Genomic DNA, 27,927 nt, shown 5'->3' with positions numbered 1-27,927 from the left:
TCTGTAGATAACGTGCAACACTTCTGAAGTTGATGCTTGTACTGATTTGTTTTAAATATCTCAGATACTTTTTGTTTGTCTGTATCACAGCATAACTAATATTGATTGTGACAAGCATCAAACTAGGACAGGAAACAGTTTGCAAGGAAATCTCCAAGCACCAGAGACAGCTATTACTTGAAATACTGATTGTGCCCATCAGTGGCATAACAGGTGGCCAAGAGGGCCACTTACACCAGACTTCAGGTTAGGAGAGGTACAGGAATCACCCCCCAAAGTCCATTCCCCAACAGCATACCCATGCCAGGAACTCCAGTACAGTCCCCTGCTGTTGCTGTTCCTGCTTTAAGAGGAACAGCTGGGCCAGACAGAGCACACAGAAGTGGCAGCAGGTTAGCCATAGATTGTTTAGGAGTTCCTAGCATGAGTAATACTGCTGCCCCTCCCTCTGCTCTAGGAACTGTCCTCCCCCACCTTCCTCCACCCCTAGCTTTGCCCCACGTACCAACGCTGCTTGTTACACTACTGGTGTCTAGAAATCCTAGTCACAGACCAGATGCACACTTTCCTAGGTGGCGTACAATCATAAAAGAGATCAAGGAACTAACAATCTAAATGGCAAAAAACAGGACACTGTAGTTATATTTACACTGTAGTTATGGGATAGATTAAATTATGACAATTTAATTAATAGCTTGGAGTTTTTCCTTTTTCATTCCTTCCAGATTTCCAAGTTTGCAGCTTTTAAACAACCACTGATACTGAATTCCTCCAGGTAGGCAAGCTAATTGAGACAATTTAGGGCACAAAGCAGCTGAAGTCTCCATTTGCTCATCTAAATCTACATAGGATGTGGAACTTCTCTGCCTTCAGGCATGAATGAGGCCAATAGTTGCTGATACAGGTTGGTCCCTGTGTCATGCAAATTTCAATCTTTGTACATACTGCCAGTGATTTTTTGTTAATAAAAAAGGTGCATAAAGCATTTTTCATCATAATTTGATTCTTGCTAGCCTAGAGGTAAAGGACAGCAACTGAACAGCAGGTCTTAGGGCTTGCAAATGACCTTGTTTGAGATACAGAGGGTAGATACCGCAAGGACCCAATCCTTTCCTACTAGCTTTGCAAGACAGAAGGAAGGACGGCATCCTTCTCCACTCAGAATTGGAAAGACTATCTGCCCAAAAACATTAAAGATGACTTTTTTGCTTGCTTAATAAAGCTACATTCTTTCTTTGCCAGAAAACTACATATGAGTTGAGAGTGCGTGCGTGTGTGTGTGCATGCATACACCACAGAATGCTTTGGGGGGAAAACTTTCAATACCCAGTCTACATGTATAGTGAATTTTATGCTCTTTTCAGAAACATTTTATTCACTAGATAGCCATAGCATTATTTCCTCCCTAGAGCACGGCCATCTTCTCCCTAACTGATAAAATAACCCCTGGGTCTCATACAAGATATTTTAGCAATAAAATCAAGTAACCAAGCAGAAACTCTGATCAATATATTCCTTAAGTATATCGCTTGATGTCTCCTGTGAACTCTAAGGTGTGCATTAATCAGTCCTGATGCACAAACACAGACGTATTTAGATAATCAGGCTGCATAAAGATCATCACAGATCGCAGATGGCTCATAGCATCTTTCCCAAAATTAGAGAATTTTCATTGAGCAAGGCCATCCCCATAGATCTTGACTCTTCTCGCATGGGCTAACCAACTAATTTTCAACATAAAAAAGAAAAAGTTCAGTTCTCCCACATTAATATTTCACTAAAAAGTGAGAAACTGACCAGCCAATCATCTAATGTATTTATCCCAAATGACTTGCTCATTCATGCAATGGAGGGGTGAAGGAGGGGAGACAAATGCTAGGAAGGAGAGATATGAAGACACTAGAATTAAGACTGGGAATTGATACGTGTGTGTGTAAAGTTAAAGCAATAGAGTAAGGTGGAAGGAAATTTAATATATTTACCTTGGGATTGGTAAAAGTAAAAAGCCATGTAAATCACATGAGCCCACTATATGTTATGAATCCCTTTCCTTTAGTATTCATCTGTCCTTTTTAACTGTATACTGAGGTAAGGACCATGACTGTGTTTGGAAAGCACCTAGCACATTTTGGGTGCCACTAGAAGTCTAAATTAATTACAACAGTCATCCTTCCTACTACTGCAGCCCTCATTAGCGAGAGGTCAGAAGTGTGAGTGCAGAGGAAGCAGAACACTGGGGAATCCTGTAGCTACAGAGACAATAAGGAAAAAGGGAAGAAATTTTGGCTTCAAATAGGAAATGCATTTGGGATCCCCCAGCACTACTTGGTGCAGTCTGCTAATCAGTTCTTTGTTTTTTCACGAAATTTGTGAGAGACTTTACACACACACAAAGACACACACACAAAATATATTAGCATCATGCGGTTAGGTAGGATAGGAGATTGATCTGCTGCAGATACAGATGGCCAAGAGGGATGGGGCGTGGAAGCAGAATAGGAAGGCAGGCAGGCAGAGCAGTATCAACTCTGAGATGTGTACCAATAGGCCTTTTATGAAACTTACTACAAAATTATCTGGCTACAAGCCAAAGAGTTAAAGGGGCACTGTCAGGGTAAAAGTCATATATACCACCCCCCCCAAAAAAAACCCAAACCCACAAAAAACAACAGGTTTTCCTTCCAATAAGGACTTTTTGATTAAAAAGGAGTATTAACAGTAATGAAAGATAAATACATTGATTTTTATTCTGTTTGCTTCTCCCCCCTTCCCCTGCCCCCTTCTTGTTTTAAACCATCTAATTATATTTTGTTTGTTTCCAGCTAGTTTTGCATTATTGTTTTTATGCATTACCATAAAGCTGAAATTTCCAAACATTGTAACAAAATGTTCTTTTATTTAGAAAACAATTCATTCCCATTGGAATAAGAAAATCATAAACACTTATAGAGGTTTTCTAAGCATTTATTCTCCATCCTTGGGCCACACAATATATTTTTACATGAATTGGAGATCAGATTTAATTTTGAGCCACTTATTGCCCTATCTATTCCTACACTGCAGTCGTAACTGCTGAATCACGACAAAAGAGCTCCTTCACTAATTTTCTTGTGTAGGTCACTGACTACTCTTGTTCTTGTATTACTGACTTGACAAATAATTTAATCCAAACTCACTGTAGTATGCTAGAGTAAATAATGAACAAGGACGAAATATTCCTTGTTAAAATCTCATCTTGTAACAATCAAGATTGTCCGGTTTTAGAATTTCCATGTGCTAAGTGTTTCTGCACAAGTGTATTGAAACAAAAAATGTTAATTATAACAAAGACAGCTGGCATCACTGTCTTCAAGCAACCTAGAACCATTTCCACTAAAATAAGCTAGAGAGTTATTTTAAATTAATAATGTTTGATGCACTTTGACTTAATTTCTATGACATAATACATCTTATGGAAGAGACAATATGTCAACTTGAAGCAAATACATTCTTTCCTATCCAAGCAAATTAAAAATGAAAACTATGATCAAAAAGAAGTGATTCAGTTGTTTTAAATAAGCCTCTAACACATTCAAATACAATCTCTCTAACTTTTATCAAATAGAATATTTATGAGAGATCACTAAACTATTCACCCCATTTTTGGCTGGAGAGAGGGAGAAGAAAAGGTAAATTAAAAGGGTTTATTGAAACTTACACAAGAAAAAGAAAATGAAGTGGAGAGAAGCAGTTTGATCCTGTTGCCTCACATAACCAGGAAGGAGAAGCATTGTTTTTTGGACCAGTTGCAATCATTCATTATCCACACCATTTTTTCCTCCCTTATTCCCATTTAGTTCCTTCACATATGCAACATACATGAAGTTAAGAGTACCGTAGGCAAAAGTGCTTTTGACCCTCTCCATTAAATTGACATACATTTTCTTCCACTACTGTTGTGCTTTTACATATCTGCAAACAAGGCTTCATGATCTAGCCCAACAAAAATTGCGACAATGTTGGGTTAAGATTTGAGAAATTCAGTGTAAACAGATAATGGAGGTAATTCCAACTTCCCTTTGACAAAGTTATAACATCTGGCTCAAGCACTCAGTACAGACCATTGGATCAATAATTTCCTACTTCCAAAAGAAAACCCTCAGCTTTACCTCATCTTGAGGGACTTAACTACCTATATAAACTGATCCATGCTATTTTAGCTTGATTGCTATAGTATCGAGCAGTTAGATGTGGCATTTGTCTAGCAAAAGAAGGCTATTATTTTGGGACACTGTATTTAATTGACACTGTTCCTCATCCAGGTAAAATGGATAAATATTATTCATTATTATTATCATCATATCCCATATATGACAGCCAGCTCCTTGGGAATTGTATAGGAGAAGTCACCAAGCAGATACAGCATATCTCCAATATCCCAGCAGAACCTAATCGCCATCCAATTAAAGAGACTGAATGGACAACATTCTTTAAGGATAGTTGCTTCATGCACAGCTTAGAGAGGAGACCTTAAAGACCTGGAAGAGGTGAGGGGGGAGAGGTCCTCTTAAATAATACCTCCCACTCCAATGCAAGGCAGAATTTTTCTTCTCTTTTAAAAAAAAAAACCAAGAACCTATGGGTCGGTTAATTAAATATCAATACCTAGACTTGTTATGCCTCCTTTAATCAATTGAGCTCAGAGGTGCAAATTTCTTATTCTGTATTATTTTACAGGTGGGGAAACTGAGGCACATAGCAGTGAAGTAGCTGATGCAAAGTCAAGCAAGCAAGCCAGTGTTAGAGAATGAAATAATCTCGAGTCACAGCCCAATAATCCACCCATTAGGCAGAAATGACTCATTACTGAATGAAGTTCAGCTGTGCCCCCTTCTTTTATTCTGCTGCCATGTGGAGACACACTCTTGCACTAGATTTCTATTTTCCTCTCTTATTAGTTTAATTGGGATGACAACACTGGATCGTAAGAGTACAAGTCATACTTCAAAGCCATTTACACATAAAGTCAAAGAATGGTGATCTTATTTAATAGCGAACAGTAAAATAATGTTTACCCTATCAAAGGGTAAAGAGGAAATTCAAATAATTATATTGGTATTCTTCCAAACCCCAGTATGGCCATAGCTTTCATTCAGGTGCCAGACTGCAATATGAGCACATGCACACACACACAAAAGGAATCCAAGGCATATTTACAAATTTCTTGTAATTTTAATAGCATATGTAAAAGTAAAGTTGTCCTCTCCCTTAAACTAAAACTGTCATTTTTATAAATCATTTTTAGAATATGAATCTGTTTTAAAAACACAGTTATATTAATAAAAGTACTTTAGTTTGAGAGCTGGGAGTTTTCTGTTTGCTTTAAATTTTAGGAATCCAAATGGTGATAAAATGGGCAGAATCTTGTTACAGGAAATAAGCAAGAAAGTTCCTTGCTAAACATTTACAAAGTAAAAACAGTAGTTTTATTCTGAAATAATGTGTAATTTTACTACATATCCTACAAACACAGAAAATGTAAACATATTTTATTTTTAAATCAGCAATCCTTCAGTGTCTGCTAGAATACAAACTCATTAAGTGTAATGCTTCATCTCTTCAGGCCTTGATGGAATCTAAAGAGAACACTGAATTCATTCTCTGTAAGCAATTTAAAGGAGGACATTTGTGTTACTTTGAATGCTTCTTTATTTCACCTGTACTTGTTTGGAGCCCTGGCAACATCCTTTAGAAAGAAAGAAATTGAGAGAGATTAAGAACAGTTGGAGTTATTCTGGCAGAAAGGCAATTTTTACAATTCTCCAAGGACAGTGATTGTTTTAATAATTATGTTCCCCTATTATTAGCTTTTTTCTGTTTTCTTTAGCATCCAAAAAGGCCGAAGTAAAAATTACAGACTTAAATATTTACAGGATAATGACATTTCGATAAACCTTTAAAATAGGTGGTTAATAATTATTTTAGTATTCACTTTGGTTAATCATGATGCATTTATTAATGTGTAAATATCATACATTTCCTTTGGCATTCCATTATAAGTTTGCAATTAATTTACATTCTGTTATTTTAAAAATTTAGCTCTCAAAAAGAAACCAGATTTTCACTGAACTGGCTTCTTACTTTAAAAGCATTTTTAGATTCTGAACACATCAAAATAGCAGAATCTCTAGTCAGATACTAAGTGGGATTCACTGAAACACAATGTTAGTTCTAATGGATGGATGATTGTGTTTGGTCTTTTGAAACTTTGAAGTATAGGTAAGTCTTGATCACACAAATTAATAAATCCTAAAGCTGGAGTTAACAATAACTATTACACCCAAATTCTGCAGCTTAGCCCAGCCAATTTTTCAAAAGGTCAGGTTGTGAACTGGAGAAGATCAGGGAGGTCCACCGCATAGCTTTGTTGCCAGGCATCTCTCGTCTGGATTGTTGCAGGCATTTATTAGTATTCGTCAGCAGACTCAACAAAGCAAACAAGAAATTCAAGCACGAATAATAAAATGAAATGCTGCTATATAACCCTTTGTCATTCAGCAAATATGGGACTTTTTAGCTACATTGTTCCTAAACCTGGGTTACTACTTTAATTTTTCTCCACAGTGCTGAGTGAATGAGTATGCATGTGTGTTAAATGCAGAGCTCCCTTAACAACTGCAGGACTGCCATTTAATCTGTTGGTAGATGGACCATTTCCTGTGGGAACTCTAGCTATGATTTCCAGATCCACCAAATAAATCTGAGATTAAGATTCCAAATGAAACCTGCCTTTGGCAGATAAAAAATGTCAAGATGGATATAAACAGTAAAATTATAAATTATCTAGGTGTTGCACGATGACTTGATGTGAGTTTTTTGTTTACACGTTCCCTGATATCACTACTATACAAGGCATTCATCAAATGTCACACTTTCATAATATTGGAGGCATCATTAAAACTGTTTGGCTAAGGACCTTGAAGTGTTTAAGCAGTAGCTCAAAAGTATATTTGTGCAAAGTAGAAGAATAAATTTACATATCAGCAGCAGCTCATAAGGGATGGGTAAATATTCTGTTTATCTCTCATTGTAATTCAGGTTAGTTTAAATACAGGGTTTCAGGATATCATTACAGCCTATATGGAGTTATTACATAATTTCCAAACACAGCATCTGCTAGAGTTGTATTCAAGCTCACTAGTATTTATGTTTTCTAAAACAACTCAAAACAAATAGAATAAAGTAAACCCTCCTATCTCATTTTTCTTTTGTTATTGTGATAATAGACCATCACATTTTACAAATGACCACCTTAGATATCTAAATCTTAATTATCCAATATTCTCTTTTATCTAAAACACGGTCACACACTCCCTGTCATCCATTAATTATACCAAAATTTCTCTTTTTATCTAAATGTATTCAACATCCCCACCAAATTTGGATCAGTAATGTTCTGCTGTATTTAAAATTCTAAACAAGAACCAAGAAGAAAAAAGCAAATTCCTCTTTAAAAACATTTTTCTTTAAAGAGTTATGCTGATTGTAGGTGTCCACCATGAAAAAAGAAAGGTCACTTTTGGCAATAAAATGCCAATAAAAATCATTCAGAACAAATGGTCTATTAAAGATGCAGGTGAAGTCTCTGAAGATAGTCTCCAATGAACTCCCCAGAGAACAAGGGCTGCTTTTTTAATGACATTTTTTGTAATGTCTTTGCTCATCTTACCTGTGCTAATGCAGGTCTGTTCTGGACTTAAGCTTCATACTAGTTGATACTAGTCACTATTAAAATACTAGCAACGAAGGTTTCTAAAGATGGAAACAACCATATTGTTGTTGTACCCATAACAGTTCTTCTAAAGCAGATTCTGAGGCACAGTGTATGGCTGCTGTGGTAATAACTGCCAATACTGTAAAAGTATGTTCAAGGTTTTTTAAAGTTAACTGTACCCCAAATTTCAAAATATTTCACTTTAAATGATGCATTTGCAAGGACTGCATTCTCTTTATATATTTGGCACAAAACCCAGTAAGTTTTCAATGCCCGGTAGAAGAATATGAGTTAAGCAAATGTTCCAGGACTTAATTTTGCATTTGGAAGGGAGAAGTTAGCGGGGAATAAACACACATGCAATATGTTCAAGACCAGCTATTCAAAATGTAGGGGGAGGGGAAGTGTGTGGGAGGGAGAAGCAAGCCGTTTTATAAAGCTGGTAGGGAGGTTCCAGTTGGAGGGAAGATCAGATATCTGCATCTATTTCAGCCACCATGGCTTGTCTGCATGGCTAGAAAATTGCAAAGGAAACAGGAAACAATCTGCCCCATGCAAAAAAACAACACACCTCACCTTTATCCTCAAATCTTTCCACCATGAGCTCCCTCCTTTCTTCCTAGCATTCTTTAAGGTGTCTTGTTCCACATTTCTCAACCTGCAATTTTTTGTTTTCCTTCTCTCTTGGCTTTGACCTGTTGCCTAATTGATGTAAACCTCTCTTCCTGTACTACACATTGTCAAACATCTCTTTCAAAACACATCCATTCTGCCTCCCACTCTGTGCTGTGTATCCTGCTCCCTCTATGTTGCCTTTCAGGTAGCCTCTAGGCTGAGTAGTAGCAGTTATCCCTTCCCTAGAAAAGAGGAATTACATTTCTGTTTCTCTTACTGCCACACCTGAAAAACAGACTCAAGCATGTTGAATGCAGTTCCAATGTGTCCCTGTTGTGGTTTTGGGAATAAAGAGCTTCATAACTGCCATTTATTGGGCCCAGCATCCTGTCTTACACAGTGGCGAAGAGTGGATGTTCAGAGGGAGGGCAAAACAGGAAAGGGCAGGGGTGGGATGTCCAAGATTTTCTTTCCCTTGCTCCTCTCCCACTGGAGCTTCTAGCATTCAGGGGCTTTAAAATGTGGACTATAATAGGCCCTCAGCTGCTTACTGGTGATATGCTATAGCATTTGCTTGACCAAAATTTGGGTGAGAGAAGAAAAGGCAAAGGAAATTATCATGCCAGATAACTTCACAAGATGTGAACCATTTTAGAAAATTCAAGGAGGACGGAATGGAAAAGAAGTAGGCTAAAGTTTAACTAGAGTGTATTTAGTAGTGTGTTGCATGACAAGGCTAATTTTAGACAAGATATAGCTCAGATATGTAGTAAAAATAAGCATATGGATATTAATTGGGGCCAATTAGAAGTGCTTTTATAAATTCTTTATCAATTTTTTTGATATTGGAAATAGGCAACAGAGTATAAAAATGGTTTTCATCTCAGAATCTTTGCTCTTCAATCCTGAACTATGGTTCTTGCTGAATAACCAATCTGCAGATGAAGTAAGATAAGCGCTCTTTTAAAACTTAATTTGAAACTTAGGTGAAAAGTCCCCTTCCCTAACAGGATAACCACCTGTTTTTGAGACTTTAGGACTTAGAAAAATGAGTTTTAAATTCTCTCAAATGTTAACAAGATTGTTATTTCTTTAAATATAGATATATATTTTATCAATTGTAAACATTTACTTGTTATGCCTTATTATGACTGTTTAAGTCATTTATATCTTTTCTGTATTTGATTATCAAATTTGCTATTAAAACTTTTGTACCTTTATGCTTGCAATTTCATTTTAGCAGGACTGACTCTCTTAACCCTTAGTGGTTCATAGAATCTCTCCAAGGGTCAACAGGAAGTTCTGTTTCAAAGACTTCACCCCTATCTGCTGTGTGCCATACCTATTGATCAACATTTCCTCCATGAATTATCCAACTCTTTTTTGAACCAGACTGGATTATTAGCCACCACAAAATCCCATTGCTATGAGTTTCACAAGTTAATTGGCTCTTTGGGTGAAACCTACACCCCTGTAACAAGTTAATTGGACACTGAATAAAAAAAACCTTCCATTTGCTAGATTTAAACCTGCTATCTAGTCATTTTGGATTGTGTCCCCTAGCTATATCCCAGCTTCCTACAGCAGCCCCGGTGTTTTCAAGACAACATACATCCCTTCTGTACCTGACTGGGGCATTCACACAGCAATCTTGCTCCCAGAGTTCCACCTAATAAAACTGAAAAACAAATGTGCCAAGTCATGGCTAGCCAACTGCTGGCCCACAGGAAGCATGCAGTCTGTAAAGAGTTACTTTGTAGCCCCCAGATTCCCGCCCAGCCATCTCTTCCCCATATTGTTATAGCTGCAGGAGTAGCAGGGGTCTCCAGGCTCTACCTTTTTCCTCTCCAGCTTCCACTTCCTGCCCCCAACCCTGGAGTCAGAGGCATTGTAGAGCCCATGCATAGAGGAGCAGGGGATGCCTACATGCTTAGTGCAACCCACAGGACAGGGGCGGGCAATTATTTTGGGCAGAGGGCCACTTACCAAGTTTTGGGAAGCTGTCGAGGGCCACATGGGCAGCCTCACCCCTTGACAGTTGCCTCAACCCTGGTCACCATATTAGGACCAGAAGTCCAACCCCCTAGTCCCTGACCTTTGCCATTGGAAGTCCCTCTTCTTGCCCTGGAAGGACTCCTTTTGGGAGGAAGGGTACTGTGATCTGGAAACCGTGAAAAAGATATATATATATGTATATACCCCCCACACGCACACAAAACACACACACGCACAAAACATCTACTATAACCTATTTTATTTTAAAATATTTTTCTACTGATTTCTGTGTTTACAAAAAGTGTATCTAGAGGTGGCTGCATAATAGCTTAAAATACAGTCCTACTGTGTGTTTTGTGTGGGCAGCAAAGGGGGTATAAGTGGCGGTGTGGTTGGGAAGAGAGAGAGAGAGTGTGTGTGTGTGCGCGCGCATATGCACAGTGGGGTATGGGTATGGTGGCTGGGTGTTCGCTGAGAGAGAGCGAGCCGGGGCCGGGCTGCCAGCTCCATAGCGTGCAGCTCTAACACACTGCATGTAAGCCTCACACGATGCAGCCAGGCAGACCCCATGCCCAGGCTCTGCTTCTACAACCCCACCCTGGGTCTCTGCCAGTCCCCGGGCACTTGTACAGGCTCCGTGCTTCTGTCCACCACCACCTTTCCCTGCATTCCCTCCTGCAGGCTTGCCCACTGTTCCCTGCAGCCCCCCCACTTCCTGCAGTGCTCCCCACAGACCCTGCCGGGGCCACCACCTGCTGCAGCCTTGCTGTGAATCCGCTGCATGCCGCAACCCTACCAGTCACCATGGCTCCACCATCTGCCGGAGCCCCCACAGCTATGCTGCCCACTGGGCTCCACTGCACCGCTGCCTGCTGGGGCTTGGGGCCCGGCTGTGGCTCTGCCACCCACTGGGGCCTGCCTCCTGCTGTGGCTCTGCCGCCTCCTGGAGCCCACCGCCTTCCCACTACCCACTGGGCCCTGGCTGCAGCTCTGCTGCCTGTCGGGACCTGCTGTGCTGCCTGCAGATGCCTGTCGTGGCCCCACTGCCCACTGGGGCTCTACTGCAGCTCTACTGCCCACTGCCTCCCGCCACTTGCTGAGGCCCAGCTATGGCTCTGTCTCCTGCCGGGGCCTGCTGCCTGCTACTGCTTCTCTACCCACCAAGTGCCGGGGCCCGCGACAGCTCTGCTGCCCGTCATGGCTCTGCTCCCTCCTGAGGCCCACTGCAGCCTCACCACCCACTGGGGCCCGGCTGTGGCTCTGCTACACATCGGGGCCCCCTACACTGCTTGCCACGGCCCCGCTGCCCGCCAGGAACCACAGTGGCTCCACTACCCGCTGTGGTTCTGCCACCTGCTGTGCACCACATGGGTCGTGCCGCTCCCCGCAGCTGCCACTTCACACGCTGCTCCCCACAGCCCCCCTGCCACTGCACTACTCCATGCAGCCCTCACTGCTCCCCGCAACCACCACTTCCAGCCACTCTTACCTTACTTTCCACTCAGACAGAAGGAGGGGAAAAAGCTCCAGGGGCACAGGGCCAGAAGACACAGAGGCTTCTGGTTGGGGGCTGAGGGCAGGAAGGGGGTGGGGGGCTGGGTGGAGCTGGGCTAGCCTTGTTGCTCAACCACAGGCTCCTGCTGGGTCCTGCTGCCACTGGCTGCCCGTCATCTTTGACAGGCAGTCACAGGCAGATATAAATTTATTTTCTAAAATGTTTAAAGGCCCCATGGGCCGGACAGAATGGGCTGGCAAGCTGGATCCAGCCTGTGGGCCGTATTTTGCCCACCCCTGCCATAGGTGCGTGGCTCCCCCAGCCACTTTAAAGTTAGACAGCCTTGGCTAACTGATCCAGAGGCCTACTACCTCCTACAAGACAGACGAACCACAAAGTCTCTACAAGTACCTGGCCATGTCACTCTTGTATTGCCAACTTGAGAGAGCGAGAGCAAAAAGAAAGTTTAGGATCAAGGCTGTTCAGCAAGTTAGTGACAGAGATGAGGTTCCTAGCTCTCAGTCGCATATTCAGCTTATTGGACAACAAACTCTATTGTTAACTAATGATGATGGGGTAATATAAATAAGAAAACAGAACAGACTTCCTTCCATGGTTTAATATTTTTTCCACTGTTGCTTTACATAAGAATTTCCTTATTTTTATATTACTTTATTTATATTACTTCTAAACAGAATGAAGTGTAAACAAACCATAAAAAAAATTAGTGTGCTACCATTAAATGGTTCTCTCCCTGTCAAGGTGCTCTATATCCTTAAGAGCACTGGGAAGCAGGAACGTTTGGCTGCAGTCAAAGAAACAAAACATAACAAAAAGGTCTTTATGAGGGTCTTAATTTAAATTATCCTACATGTTTATGTTCCAGATTCATAAGTGTACAAACAGATCACAATGAATTTGACACTGTTGATAACCAACAGAATTATTTTTATGACACTGTTGATAACCAATGGAATTATTTTATGACATATTATGCATTTATTGCATTCACTTCTGAAGAGGTTTTCCCCCATTAATATTTTTTCAGTATAGTACAAAAAGAAAAACTCCATATCTTTGGATATAAACTCTATATACTTGTCTAACTTACACATATGCCAAAATACCCAGTGTGGGTATACACATTACTATGTGAATGCCCACAGCAGATGTACACAAACATCAGGCAGTTACATACATAAAATAAACACATGCAAGTATATCTGGGGAAGAACACATATTCAACTCTGATAATCAGACCTACATATCCTCCCCTCTCTTCTAGCTTTCTAGAGTGGAGACAAAGAAATTCATGAAGATGACAACCAGCTACAGTGAGAGCAACATAAAGGAAACCCTAAGTAAACCTTCACACACAGCTGAGCTAATGGAATGTACCAAATCATCACAACTTTGCTAGTTCGTAACAGACCCATGATTATTATGCAATGCATGCAGAATTTTATACAAATGAAAAGGTATTCTAAGATGAACTAATGTATTCATTTTCACTGCTACTGAACTAGAATTTGACTCCAAGTCTTTAAAATAAACATTAGTTTATTAACTTACTCTGCAATAAATCCCTTAACAAGCAATAATATGAATATAAATTATTGCTAGTATACTCCAATTTTATTAATATTTTAAACCCGGAGGTTCTAACTAAGGTTTGGGTGTTCATCATTGTCCTAGAGGAGAGCTGTCCAACTGGCAACCCATGGGATGCATGTAAAACAGTAGCCCCAGGGTTCTGCTTGGCTTCTGCTCCCCACATTGCTCCAGCTGCAATAACAGCCAAAGTCTCTGAGCTCCTCCTTCAGTTTCTGTGTCCTGCCTCCCTGCAGTAGCACAAGGGGAGCCTGGAGTGTACAGTAAGTTGTAGATGCATGGTACAGTGATGGGGCACCTGCATGGGCACCATGCAATTATTTGGGGCAAAAGAAGCTGTAGGTCATGAACAAAAAGCAGCCAAAGCATTTAGCATTTAAAGCTAAATCTCATTACTAGATAAACTTGAACTAAAAAAAAAAAAGATAAAAATAAAAACAAGTAAAATCTTCACAGTCTTTGCAGACATTTCATATTCAAAAAGAACTACTTTGCCAATTTAAAAAGGGACACAAAAACCAAAAACTAAGTTTCTAACTTTTAGAAAGTTAGTGATGCTATAATCACAGTGAATATGATGACCAATGTTTTCACTTCGGATGCAGTGAAAGAATGTGCCTAGTTTTTTGATTGATCAGTCAAAATCTCTCTATATTTTAAGAAAGTGTGTTGGCCTGTTTACCCAAGTATAAAAAATTCACAAACTCAAGACAGAACAATGGAAGAAGCAAAAATTCAAAATTAAGAACTGAATATACCCTGATCCCTTTGCATACAGCTTATCATGTAGTAAAAGCATCCCTTAAATCAGACACAATTTTATTTCCAAGGCCCCTTCAATTCTACTAGTTATTTTTGAGATTTGACTTAGAACATTGAAACTGCAAGTTTAGACCTAGGAAGCTTATATGTATATTAAGAGCCTAATATTTTTTCAAGCTTCTCCACTCCTTTTATTAATTTCTGGTTTTTGTGTTCTTTGCAACTAAAGGATAACAGATCTGCATCTAGGTACATTTTCCCTGTAAACATTATATGCATTTTTTATTAACAACTTAGTGGGGTTTTTTATAATGACTGTAGCCCTATGCTTTCTAGCTTAAATTTTGTGCATTTCATTTGGAAAAGAAAATCCCTCTTGGCCAGCTGCCAATGATCCTGAACCATTCTCACAAGTAGTCTTAGATGGAAATGTGAAAGAAGTCACTGTCCTCCCATTAAAAACAAGGTCCTGTGAAGATAAAGACTATACTTTCCAAAACAATAATCCTATCAAGCTAGTTTTTAACCCTTTCAAGTATGTATGAACACAGGCAGAATCACCTCTTCGATCTATGTGATGACATTTATAAGCAGTCAAGAGGTTTCAAAAGACAATACTGAATTCCAAACTTTAAACAGAAAACAGCAATCTTACATTTCTCTAAAATGTTTTGTTTTGTCACGTGCATTAGTAAGTTGCATAATTAACCACTTAAATGTTAACACTGATATTTCTCCATAGGTCATAACTGTGGGGTCTTTGGGTTGTTTCTAATTCACATTGGTTGGCTGAGTTTCTTTTACTCAACCGAGTTTAATCTCAGCTATGCTTAATAATTCTTGCTTAAGTTTTTTTGGCTATCCACCTTCTCCCTAACCAGTGTTATTAGCACTGCTGTAAAAGCAGTTCTAGAGTCAATCATTGGGAGTTATTCTTGAAGCAACCTATAAGCAGTAACAGCAGGGGAAGACTGGAGGCAGCACGGCATGGCAGCACAGTATATACCACAGAAAGAAAAGATACCATGACTGATTAAGAAGGCCGACTAAAAGCTTAATTGGTCAAAAAGGGCCAATAATAGCTTTAGACTCTCAGGGAAAACATTAGTAGTCATTTTGGATATACAAGATCATCCATAAAATTCATCAGGTACCTACCCTGATAACCTTCTTCTATTTACCCAAGATGGTGGCCACCTGAATTATACCAACATAATACAACTGGACTATAAATATTAGAATAAAGTTTCGGGGAGGCATCCAGTGTTTAAATTAGACTAATATGATAACAAAGTCTTGGGCGCAACAGACCTCAGCAACCTGCAACATACAAATTATTAACAGTGTTAATAGTAAGCACTTTCTTCTAATCTTTCCAATGGACATTTTATTCCTGCAAATGGGAACCATGTGATCCATCAACTGGTACTTAAAGCTGGTTTTTGCCATGCTTTGCCTGCCTTCCATCTTTCCTAATTCACACAATGTAAAATGCATGAACTTTTATAAAGACCACAAATATATAAACATTTGGATGGAAAATAACTTTTAAAATTTTCCATGAAACTGCTTAAACAGAATTCATTAAATAGTTGGGAGGGGGGGGTTGTAAAAAAGTGGTTTTTGTAAAAATGTTTTTTGTAAATTTGTAAGACACCAAAAATTTAAGATATTCGTTGTTAGGCCATTTTGGAACAGTTAACCTTTTGAACCATTCTTAGGGTATGCTGACCCCTAAAGGTCTAAAGACACTAAATATTTCTAAAAGTGATATAAAATTTACAATATAATACAATTAAAGATGAGAATTCAAGTTTCAACTAAGTTACTAAACTAAGAACTCTTTTGTTTTCAAAGGTCTTTGATTCAGAAATATTTTTCAAGGAATTCACGTTATGAATATTAAAAAGGTGTCTAATGCTAATTTTCTACATACTGCATACCTACAAAATTCTCCATGCCAACGTATATAACAGTCATCTTCCCCAATAAAGAATGCTTTCTCTGCTTTGCAAACAAAGTTCGTTTTATGACATACTTGAAACTAATTCTATTTGGAAAAAATAGGAAAGTAAAAATCCAGTGAATAAAAACACATTATGTACTACCAAGTTTTTCATAGGAGACATCTTTATGGGTAAAGCCTGATTCTCTGAGCATAGATAGGAAATTATGAGAGAGCACCATTTGCCTATGTGCTTCAGCCTCCCTTTGCCTGTCTTTGCCTTTCTACATGGGCCACTTCATGACGCATCGTCTTTCTGGCACTCATTTTCTACAAAAGGTATGATGCTTCTTTAGAAAATTCAACCCTTAGGATCATAGGGAAATAGGGCTAGAAGGGACCTCATGGGGTCATCAAGTCGAGACCCCTGATCAGAGAAGGATCATCATCATTAAGCCATCCCAGTAAGTGTCTGTCTAACCATCTCTTGAAATTTCCAGGGCTGGAGACTCCACAACTTCTCTAGATAGTCTGTTCCCATACTTGACCACCCTTACAGTCAGACAGTTCTTTCTAATCTCCAGCCTAAATTTTCTCTGCTCACAGGCAGATCCAGGACTTCGTAAAAGGGAGTGGGGGGAGTGGTGGGGATGATGTAGGAACAGTAACAGGTATTACAGGAGTGGCTACACTCCCAGGAGCAGCAGCTGGGAACTTTTTTAAAGTCCTCAAAGTAGGTAAGAATCCCACCCCACTCTCCACACCTCCTGCCTTCCTGTCCATGTTCATCAGCACCACAGGCAGTGGAAGGCCAGGGCTAACAGGGCTTAGGCCCCCCAAAACACAGAGCAGTAGTGGCAGTGCAGAGGACTACAGGGCAACCTGGGCACGGGCACACACAGACAGACAGGCAGGCACAGCCTGCTGCAGGTGGTGGCCAGGAACACAGCCCAGCATCATGTGGAATAGTGCCCAGCAGGTAAGTGTGTGGGGGGACGAGACACAGGGAGGAAGGGGGAGAGACTGAGGCCCCCACAGTGAGGAAGGGAGTAGAGAAGGGGCTGGGGTGTCATGGGACAGTTGGAGCCCCGGGAGGCTTGTCCAGGGCTGCAGGGGGGCTTCTGACCCTGTGCGCACCTGGAGAAGGCATGGGGCCCGTGTGTCCCCCAGATTTGTGCACAGGGCAGAGCGGAAGTGAGCTGCTGCTGCATGTTAGGACTCTGTGCCCCACTGTCATTGCTTTGGGAGCCACACGCTTGCTGCACCATGTCCCCTGCCCACTCAGTGACAGGAGGTGCAAGGCACAACATGGCTCAGCTCACTCAATCTGCCCTCTCCTACTCCCCTTCCCTACTCCTCTCCTCTTCCCCAACACACTTGTCTGCTGGGCTGTGTCTGTGTAGTGGCACAGTACAAGTATCTTTTAAGTTTAACTCAGCACCCCCAAATAATGTTTTCTCCCTTTGCCTATGGTCAGCACATCACTTCCTCTCCCCTACTATTCCTTCCACTCCTATACACCAGTGCCACCGTCCCCAGCTGACGCAAAGGCAGGGAGAGCTCCAGAGCTGCTCTTCCCAGCCTGCATGGGAAACTAGGTACATCTGGGGGCAGTGAACAGGTTCCTGCTACTTGCCTGATCCCTCTACGTCCCCAAGCATTCTTCATTAGCTTGGGGACAGGCTCAGTGAGGGAGGCATCCACTTGCCACCACTGTCACAGCTGCTGTCCCTGGCTGAGGTTGGATCCCAAAGCAGCCTGGCTAGAGTAGGATAGGAGTGGCTGTAAAGCTTCTCCTGCCCCAGAACAGCTGAGGACAGTGGTAGCAGTGGGTGGGGGATGGGGAAAATGGGAGGCTAGAAAAGAGGAAGAGAGGGGATGTGATATAATACACCTCTCCTGATCATGGAAAGGAAAAGGCAGGAATTCCTACCTGATGTAGGGACCTAAAGTCCCTGGCTGTTGGCCTCCTGGTGTTCTCTGAAACGAGATTATGACCACACCACTGCACCCCTATGGACCTGCCTCTGCTGCAGCTTGAGGCCATTTCTACTAGTTCTGTCCACTATGGTCACAGGGAAAAGTCTGATTACCACACCCTTTATCAATGACTGTTCAGGTATTTGATGGCTACTATCTAATTCCCCCTCATCCTTCTTTTTTGCATGCTAAATAACCCTAGCTTTTTCTACCCTTCCACACAAGTCATATTTTCCCACACTTCTAATAATTTTTTGCTGCTCTGATGGACTCTTTCCAAGCTGTCTACACCCCCTTTGAAGTGTGAGGTCTAATACTGGACACAGTATTCTAGATGAGGTCTCACTGGTACCAAATGGAGCAAAAGAATCACTTCCCCAGATTTTCAAGAGGCTCCTCTTAAACCAGTATACTGTTGCTTCCTTTCTTTTTTGCAAAAAGAGCATGCTGTTGGCAACCCACTGTAACCCCCAAGTCCTTCTCCACACTCCATATTTTATATTGTGCACACACACACACACAGAGTGGGAGTGCATGTATACATATATCCATATATATTAGAATACTAAAAAAACCATATGTACGTTTGTATACGTATTTTATGGATACACATACATACTTCTTCTAGTATTCTAATAAATATACACTACAGATACATTCAGTTACAACAGTCACCACTACTACTATTTTCAACACCCAGGTGCGTCTCTTCACAAAATGCTAATTTATTGTAGAATTGTGTATACTGCAACTAAGGGATGCCCATGAATTCCCTTTGGTTCATTTAAATGCAAGATGATCGTTCTCTATCGTGATCAAGAAAGTAAAAGTACCTTGATTTAGTAAAAGTCCTTTGAGTTGCACCAAACTCTATGTTGTTACTTAAACTGAAATAATACTAAATTATGTCTTGGTTATCTTAACAGACAAGGTTTCATTTCACAACACAAATGACAGCTTCAGTAATGGGGAAAAGTGGCTTACTTCAAAATGGACTTCAGAGAGACAGAAAGAATGAAGAGCAATCTTAGGGCCCTGCTACACATTACATCAGGAGTGGGCAAAATGCAGCCCAGGGGCTGGAAGCAGCCCACCAGGCCACTGTATCCGGTCCATGGGGCCCCTAAAAAATTTAGAAAATTAATATTAATCTGCCCTGGGTTGCCTGTCATGCGGCCCGATGGCTTTCCGAAACTCAGCCTGCGGCCCTCTGCCCAAAATAATTGCCCACCCCTGCATTACACTGTGAGCTGCTCAAAAGTTGAACAGCATTACTGCTAACTCAAGTTTGGAGCAGAAACACATTCAGGCCAGCAGGGGCCTGGAGGACTGAGAGGTAAGAACTGCCGTACACCCCCCACCCCCATTCCAGGCTTCCCTCATGCCTCCAGGGCTTCCCTGCTTCCCCCTGCCCCTGAGGCTGCCTTCCTACCTCTCAGAGTTTCCCATACCCTCCTCAGCACCCCAGATCCCCACTCACTGCCACCCACCCCAACTTACTTGTAGCTTCCTGTGCTATCTTAAGGACACATATAGGGATGAGTTCCTTGCCTGCTCCCCTGGGACAGACAGCATGGGGAGGCACTTGTAAGCAGGGAGGGGGAAGCCGGGGGCAGTGAGCAGGGATCTGAGATGCTGGGGAAGGCAAGAGGGTGCAGTGAGCCCAGTCTGAGCCAGAGGGGAGAGGTGGTGGGTGGGGTTTTTATACTAATATGCAGCCTAGAGAGGCTACACATTAATGTAACATGAGCTGGATAACACAGGTCAGAGATAAAGCTAAGCTGGGAGTTCTCCAACTCTAAACCACCTAAAGAGTGCTTAAAACTAGTTTCAGGTGTTAACGTATGGACAATCCAGGGGTTAAGAGCTCCAGGAGCTGCCTAAGATTAACGTGCAACAAAGCCCTTAGAAAATAATGGTGAGAACTTAAGTGAGATTCCTTAATGTTATAAAACCCAGAGAAACTAAATGGGTAGAAGATTTACATTCCCCTCCCCGTTTTCGTTCAAGTTTTTAAAAGTTCTCTTTTAGAAGAAAGAAGCTTGCAGCTGGTCATCTTTCACCCCAAAATGTTCTCTAGAGCTGGCACAAAATGATTTTAAAAAGTCTCTATTATATCAGCAAAAACAAATATATTCCAGTCAGTACCTAGCACTGGCACAACACCTGAGGTTACGTATTAATACCTTAAAAGTCCTTACCTTTTGACCAGTCCTCCATTTGTACTTCTGAACTTGTTTGATCTGGCACGAACTCTGAGTTTTGCTCCAAGATTTCAGAGCTAAAATAAAGCTAACTCTAGATAAATAAACTTGAAACAATATATTAGAACACACCTATACCTTGCCTTTATTTGACAGAGAATTTACAAGACAAATGATTTAAAAAATATTTATAGTAGTACAATAAACTCTGTGTATTTTAACAGTTAATGCTAAATTATGTTCCTCAGTAAGAGATTTCTCTCTCTTCACACGTTTAGTTTATATAATGGTTTGTTCAGTTTTCTGTTGCATTCAATGCCTTTGCTGAAGAATTTATTAGTTTGCCTTCTTGTTGTAGAGCTTGATCTTGCAAATACATGTTACTGAGCAAAGCACGAACTACAATAAATAGTCCCTTTAAAAGCACTGAGACTAGTCAGTGCAGCAAGCTTTACTTGTTTAGTAAGTGCTTCCAGTATTACCTTTATCAGCATGAGCATGTATACCTGAATTTCATAGGCAAATTCACAAACAGAACAGCTCATTTTCAAATTTCAACATCTATGTTTAGAAGGGATGGGTGAAAACCAAACTTTTGAAGCAAAATGCTCCTATCTCCAAAAATAAAAAAAAAGCCCGCAATTCTTATGTATTGGCCCATAATGTATATACTGTTATATAAACTTACATTTTTGGTCACAATATTAACACCACCTAAGATATTAAAAACCCTAAATAGCCTGTAAATTAGGCATATAATAAAAAGTTTAGGTCAAATATAAGATTATACTTAATAAATAAAAATGAAGCAAGAAAAAAAGTTTTCTTGTTTTATATAATGAGAAGGGTAAAAAATTCCATGATACCAAACAGGTTATGGATATCCAAAGAAATAAAGGTCTGATCTATTGTAATATTTATTCTACCATCTATTAAACACAGTATACAAATAGCAATTTTTCACTCCACAGTACACAGATTAGAGGAACATGCAAGTAGTAAATGTAAAATAGAACAAATATACTATTTATCTTAAAAATATTGTTTGAAAAGGTAATGTTTGAGCAAATGAAAATGCATGAAGAATAACCATTTCAGCTGATAAATCTGATGTAATGTAAAAATTTCTCTCTCAAAAGTGAAGATATAAAAGTCTACTCAGTTATATCAACATATAAGTGTTTCAATATTCAACTAATTAAGCAGCAAAAGAAAGAGTTTTGTTAGGTTTTTTTAAAAAAATAAAATGCCACAGGGACTCTCAATTTTAACTTTGAGATAATAAAAAATATTCTTTAGGACAGCAATAAGATTTATTCAGACTAATATTCACAGTAAGCATTCAGGAATTAAATGCATTTCTAGCTCCTAATTGTTTGACGTGTAAAAGCATATGTGAAAGCAGCACAACTGCTTATTTAATGTGCTTGCTTCTTAGGAATTTTTTTTTTTTTAAGTGATAGCTTTACCTCATATCTACAGCATGAAGTTCCCTACAAAAGTCTTCAAATGAAGCTGTGAGCTGCTTCTTTTTCAATTTTGTGTAACTGTGTTGATTTGGAGTTGGCAATCTTAGTTTCTAAGTTCCTCATTTACTTTTGGATTAGCTGAAAATATAGAAGGTTATTAATATCAAGGAAATATGTAGGGAAATGGCTTCATTGACTGAAACATATTGCATGAAAAAGGTTCATCATAATTGCAGTCTTTTAATAAGATATTCATATAGCAAGACATGAAGAAAATACGGTCTTTAATAACCTCTGGAGTATTTTAAAACATGTCTTAGGGCCTTAATGTGCCTAGTAATATACTATTTAAAACCATAATTTTATCCCTCCACAATATACAGTCATTCTTCCTCGCCATTTACCCAGCTAATGAATGCCAGCAATTAGTAAAATGTAATCCCATTGCACAATCATTTTAATGCTTTTAGCACTCAGAAAAGTAAACACCAAATTAATACTGCTCAAGCCATATCAGATCCTAGTTGGAAGCAAGCAATTATAGTTCAGCTCCTCAGGTGTAATTAAATGATTGGAATGATTTAGTTCCATAAATGCAAGTTAATTCATAAGCAAGCAACAAATATACTGGGAGTAATTACAAGAAACATTGACAGTCTAAGCAGGGCATGTTCTTTTATGTACTTGATGTAGTAAAATGCTGCCCTCTCCTGGAGACAATAGTGCATATAGATTGTATAATATACTTCACAACCCGGAGAATGACATAACTAAATCAGAGTTAAAATAAAGTCTTATTTTAGAAGATATATATATATATAAACACAATTGACAATTGCTGGGTTTATCTTACATACACAGAAAAATTAAATATAGCAGTTGAACCATATAGAGAGACTTACTAATAACAGTAAACTTACACAACATTTTAAAATTGCCAAGTTCCTCGCTCTCCTCCTATCCTCCTTTCTTCCTTATGTTACCAACAAATGAAATAGTACTTTTAAAACATTGCATTTCTCAGCTAAGTACCATGGCTTCTTCATAAAAAAGGCACAAAACCTAATAAGCTTAGAGCTTATACTTAGTAAACTGGTCAGGAAATCTGTTTCCATTAAGTTATTTTCTGAGTGACAAAATTAATTGCAATGCTAGAGCACTGTGGCAGCATTAAAGCAACTCAAATGTCAACAACACATTTAGATGTTAGTTGTAGTCATTAAAGGTTCTCTGGAAAGAAATCACTTGACAAATACAAAAATAACTGTTCTATAATCAATTCCCTTCAGATTAAATGAAAGTTTTAAAATGGATTGATCATAGGGAATCATTACTGAAATGTTTTATATAAAAAGGAATGCCTAACATCACATTTCAGTTATTCAAAATAAAATTTCAAAAACACACAGTAAATCCTTGGGTCTAGACAATTTTTAAAGAGGAAAAACAAAATGAATACCAAAAAAGATGATCAGAGTTGAAGTACATACTTCAAATATAATGCATTTAAAACCTTATTCAGAATCCACTGATGCAATCTGTGAAGTTGATTACACTCACACTGTTTTGCTATTAAAACATCGTCCTACTACAATTACATTCTGTAAATCATGCAAGGAAGGCTATAAACTGTCTATACTGATGACATATCATACACAAAACCATACAAAAATGAACCTTTTTAAACTTAAAATGTGAGGTGACTTGTGTATCAGAATATAAAATGTAATAATTTGTCACAAAGTTAAAAGGTTCCATACTACTTGTTCCCTCTACCTCCCCACAGGAGCAAAACATAATGGTTTCAGGTTATAATTATATGAAAATCAGTAACAAGTATCTGCAAACATAAGTATATGATTATTTTATAAAAATTCTTTACAAAAGGTATATTCACAAGTATATGGCAATCTGCTAAATAATTTGAGTTCTTTATCAATAAAATTTTTAGCAGCAAATTATGTGCATTCTCCCAATCGTTCTGCCCTTCAAAAGAAACAGAAGTTGTAGATAAACCTCTACATAGATATTACATATACTGTAATGCTGAAATAAATCAAATAATTTTAAGAAGTCATATTACTAAGTTTAAAATGTACAGCACATTTTCTTTGCCCTTTTATGTCACCATCTTATTTTTCTATTCAAATCTTGTACACTGTAAGTTAATTGCTTTTGGAAGCTACTTATTATTCATGTAAAAATTAATGTGCCAATGTGTTTAAATCCTTTTAAATGACCATTCATGCATCTTTCTTCTTTAAGTGCCAATGAAATCTGTCAAAGATATCAATGCAAGATGGTCTTAAAGAAAGTTCTAATAAAGATTTTTTCTGCTAACATAAGATTTTCATTTTCACCAACTTTACTTAAATTCCATTAATTTTTTAAGCTGCTTTTAATAAATTCACAAGTAAAAATTTTTAGGCCCCATAGTCTGTCATTTGTGTTCCAGCTGACTTTATGAATATTAATAACAGTGTTATCCTGATTAAATAGGCTTCATATGAAATCCCTGTGAATCCTATAGCTCAGACATCTCATTTTTCCAACTCTTTATGAATTTGGATTCAGACATTAAACTGGAAAAAAATCTTAAAAAACAGATTTAATGGTACATTTGCGTATTCTTAAGCAAAATTAGATGTTCTAATGGTACAAATAATTAAAACCTGATAGGTTCACATATTAAGATTTCAGGCTTTCTGTAAACATGCAACATATTTTAACTCTAATCAAAACTTCAACGCTTTCCAGAACAGAGGAAGAATCGATCATAAAATACTAATGCTTGTCCTTATACTCACCTTAAATGATGGATAATATAATCTTGACTCTATATATGAGGATTAGAATTTCAAAAATATTCCTGCAAATGAAAGAAATATTGATGGATATTCACCCATTTAAGTTTAAACACCAAACACAGGTACACATTTATTACAGTATTACTGCAATGCTTTCAATCTTTTAAACACATATAAACATATTTATATTAGACACCCAAAGTAAACCATACAACATTAGCTCTTGCCTTGTGTATTTTTGTGTTCATTTCACAAGTGACCTAAGTTTTGGCACAACCCTGTTTGGGAAATTATATGCTATTTCAACCTCACCAGACTTGGGTGCCTACAATGCACAGCATACTCCCAAATCCTCAAGATCTACCTATACTTATGCATTGGGGTATGTTATTTCAGAACATAATTGGAAAATAGGGTACAAACTCTCTTGTGGTCTGCATATCTAATACAAAAAAAGGACCACCTTCATTATGGAATGACAATTAGAATCATCACTTGCCTCATTCATTTAGGGTCTAATCCTGCAAAGTAATCTGCAGAGTCTTCTGCCTTTTGGAGTTGTGGGTGGGCACAGAGGTTAACTTAAGTATATTCCTCTGCAAGAACTGGACCTGAATGACTAGAGTTGCTGATCACCATTTAGTTTCCTCGTTAGTAAAGCTAACATATGAGAATGAATGGTTAAAAAGGGAAAATAGTGTAGATATTATTGTAAATAAATGTAGTATGCATTTTTCTGACTTTTCAAGAATAACCAAAAATAACCTGGTAGCAGTGTCTGAACAAGTTTATCCCTTGCGTTTTATTATTGTTTTTCTTTTAAAGAAAATAAGGATTTTGTTGTGCCCTGTATGTGCATCCAGGCTCTTCACTCCAACTCACATTCTTCTGTGTTCAGTGACCTCCATATATTTGCAGACCCACAAAATGATCAGGTTTGTTCTTTATTTGCTTTCTCTGCCTCAGCCTACAAAGCTACTCCTTCCATTCATCTGACAAAAACTTACGTTTCTGGTTGCATCTGAATGCAATTTGGTCTGCTCTGATCCTATTGCATCACAACATACTGGTATCTAGCTCTTATAATGGACAATAGTCACTTAACCTAAAGCAAACTGACTATTTCAGTAAGACTTATGCCAAGAAATCTTATACTTTTTTCAAAAGTCCAAAGAACATGCTATCATGGAATGTCTCAAACTTCCCATGTCATTCACAATTACATAAACATCTCAAGATGAACACAGCAGCAGACATGCGCTCTACACTAGCTATACCCAAGCTAGCTCCAAAATATCTAGCTCAGTTACTGTTAAGAGATACAGCCATGGCTGAATGGAGTTCAGCATGGGTTAACTAACCAAGTATTTACTCAACTTGTCAGGTGAGTTTTGCAATGTGCACCGAATTCCCTACTGCCATGGCTAGTCACAAGCTAGCGACAACAGTGACTGTAGTACAAACATATCCTAAGGGAGCTGCCTTCCCACGCTGGCTCATACAACAAAATCACTCTGGTGAGTCTTAAGTCATCTTAAAGGACTTTGATAACATATCGCTGTATTCAGATGTTAAATCATTCTTTTTTAATGGATAACTATTATCACTAAAGTAGAATGGTTTCGGAGCCAAGATCTTGTGGGCAGTATTGCCAATGTAATGCACATTCATCAGAGTGATAAAAATTGCTTCTTTGTGTCACATTTTGCTCAGTATACAGATAATGCCTTAGTGTTTCTGCACAAACTTCCTTTTGCAATTAAATCCCAAATGGAAACACACTTGGAAAGCACCAGAGAAGGTTCAACAGATTGGATGAAACGTGCTGCTGTGTGAAGTCAACATTCTCCAAAAAAGTTAAATTAATAAGCAAGTTGCACTGAAAAGCAGATGCACATCAATAGCAGAACTAGAAATAGGGCTATCATGTGTTAACACTAGAAGAAGAGCAAATCACAAAGGTTACTTAAATTTATGTACTTCATATTTAACAGTCACATGTTACAAATTTCTTATTTCCTACTAATGCCCAGGAAGGGATCGGGGTGGTGGGGAGCAATGGAGACATACCCCTTAGCTGATCTGGTTGTGGAAGGAGACTTAGTGCAGCTCCTGTTCCATTCCAGCCATGGGCTGGGCTGTGAATGTGCTGGACATGAGGCTTGGCAGGAAACAGCAGCAGTGGTGCACAGGTTCCTCCTTCTGGTACATGCTGTTTGCCTGACCCTCACCCACAGGTGTCCCCTGATGGCCAGCAGCAGGCACTGAAAGGAGAAACCTATGTACCACTGCAACATCCCTGGTTGATGCAAATACAGGATGGAGCTCCAGAGCCATTCCTGACCTGTTCCTGCCTTGCACTGCTCCAGGGGGCTGGGAAAGTAGCTGTGTGGGAAGCTGGGTTTGGCCAGGGGCAGCAGTGGTAGCGCACAGATTTCTCTTTCCAGTTCCTGCACCCAGATAGCAGGGAGGGGCGGTGTGAGGGTGGGAACAGAGAAGGAGGGCAGAGGATAGGGACTGGAAGGAGGAAGTTGCCTGCCACTGCTGCTGTTCCCTGCAGAGCCCACCTTCCCACACAGCCTCTCTCCTAATCCATGGCTGGAGCAGGGCAGAAGTGTCTCTGCACCCCTCCCCTACCCCCAGGTCTGTCAGAGACAAGGGAATGGTGTCAGCAGGTAGAAAAAAAGTTATCCACCTGACATCCCAGTGTCTCCTGCCAACCCAAGGGCTCCAGCCACATCTCACCCCTGTCCTCCCCATGATCTGAGGGGAAGTCTCTGCTGCACTCCCCCCACGGACCCTTAGTAAATCGTGGATCAGCCATGTAGTTACTTTCACCTTCTCCTCAATTTTCAGGCAAGCAGCTCCTGGTCGGGGGTTAGGAAACTGAGTTCATCTTCCCACAGATTTCAATGCATTCTTTCTTGCAAGTTCAGAAAGTGTTGTGTTTAGCTGGGAGTTGTTCCTGACTCCCCAGATATTCTCCGAAAGCTTCAGCTATTAATATGATTTACAGGCAACTTGTGTCTTCAAGTCCTCCTCTTGTTCCTCACCATCAAGTTTAAGAGCCTGGGGACCAAAGACTTTCCTGCTAACCGTTGTCACCAGAACCACCACCAGAGACTAAATAAAAGTTTGAATTAATACTAACTCTATTATCACTCTAAGAATTCTGTTACTGAAAAGTCAGTCAGGCTTATAGGGGGAATAGGTCATATCTGGGGGAATGTTTGTTCACCAGAGCACCCCAAGAGATGACGAGGTCGAACGGTCACAAACTCCTGCAAGACC

The 27,927-nt window shown here is 39.5% G+C and overlaps 1 protein-coding gene across 3 annotated transcripts in view; it reads right to left on the bottom strand.

Moving 5' to 3' along the window:
* The window catches only part of MIPOL1 (mirror-image polydactyly 1), a 277,415-nt gene that overhangs the window by 244,149 nt on the left and 5,339 nt on the right, over nucleotides 1-27,927 (bottom strand). For all 3 annotated transcript variants that reach the window (XM_019551720.1, XM_019551718.1, XM_019551719.1), the window contains exons 2-4: nucleotides 24,637-24,698; nucleotides 21,830-21,967; nucleotides 20,358-20,437 (exon numbers count right to left, since the gene is read on the bottom strand). In XM_019551720.1, coding sequence (XP_019407265.1) covers nucleotides 20,358-20,437; nucleotides 21,830-21,834 — 85 coding nt within the window. In that variant the 5' untranslated portion in view covers nucleotides 21,835-21,967; nucleotides 24,637-24,698. The remainder of the gene's footprint in view (nucleotides 1-20,357; nucleotides 20,438-21,829; nucleotides 21,968-24,636; nucleotides 24,699-27,927) is intronic.

Source organism: Crocodylus porosus, unplaced genomic scaffold (assembly GCF_001723895.1).
Source record: "Crocodylus porosus isolate Cpor-Errol unplaced genomic scaffold, CroPor_comp1, whole genome shotgun sequence".
Lineage (NCBI taxonomy): Eukaryota > Metazoa > Chordata > Crocodylia > Crocodylidae > Crocodylus > Crocodylus porosus.
Note: the sequence above shows the minus strand (reverse complement) of the source record. Positions and strands in the feature narration are given on the sequence as shown.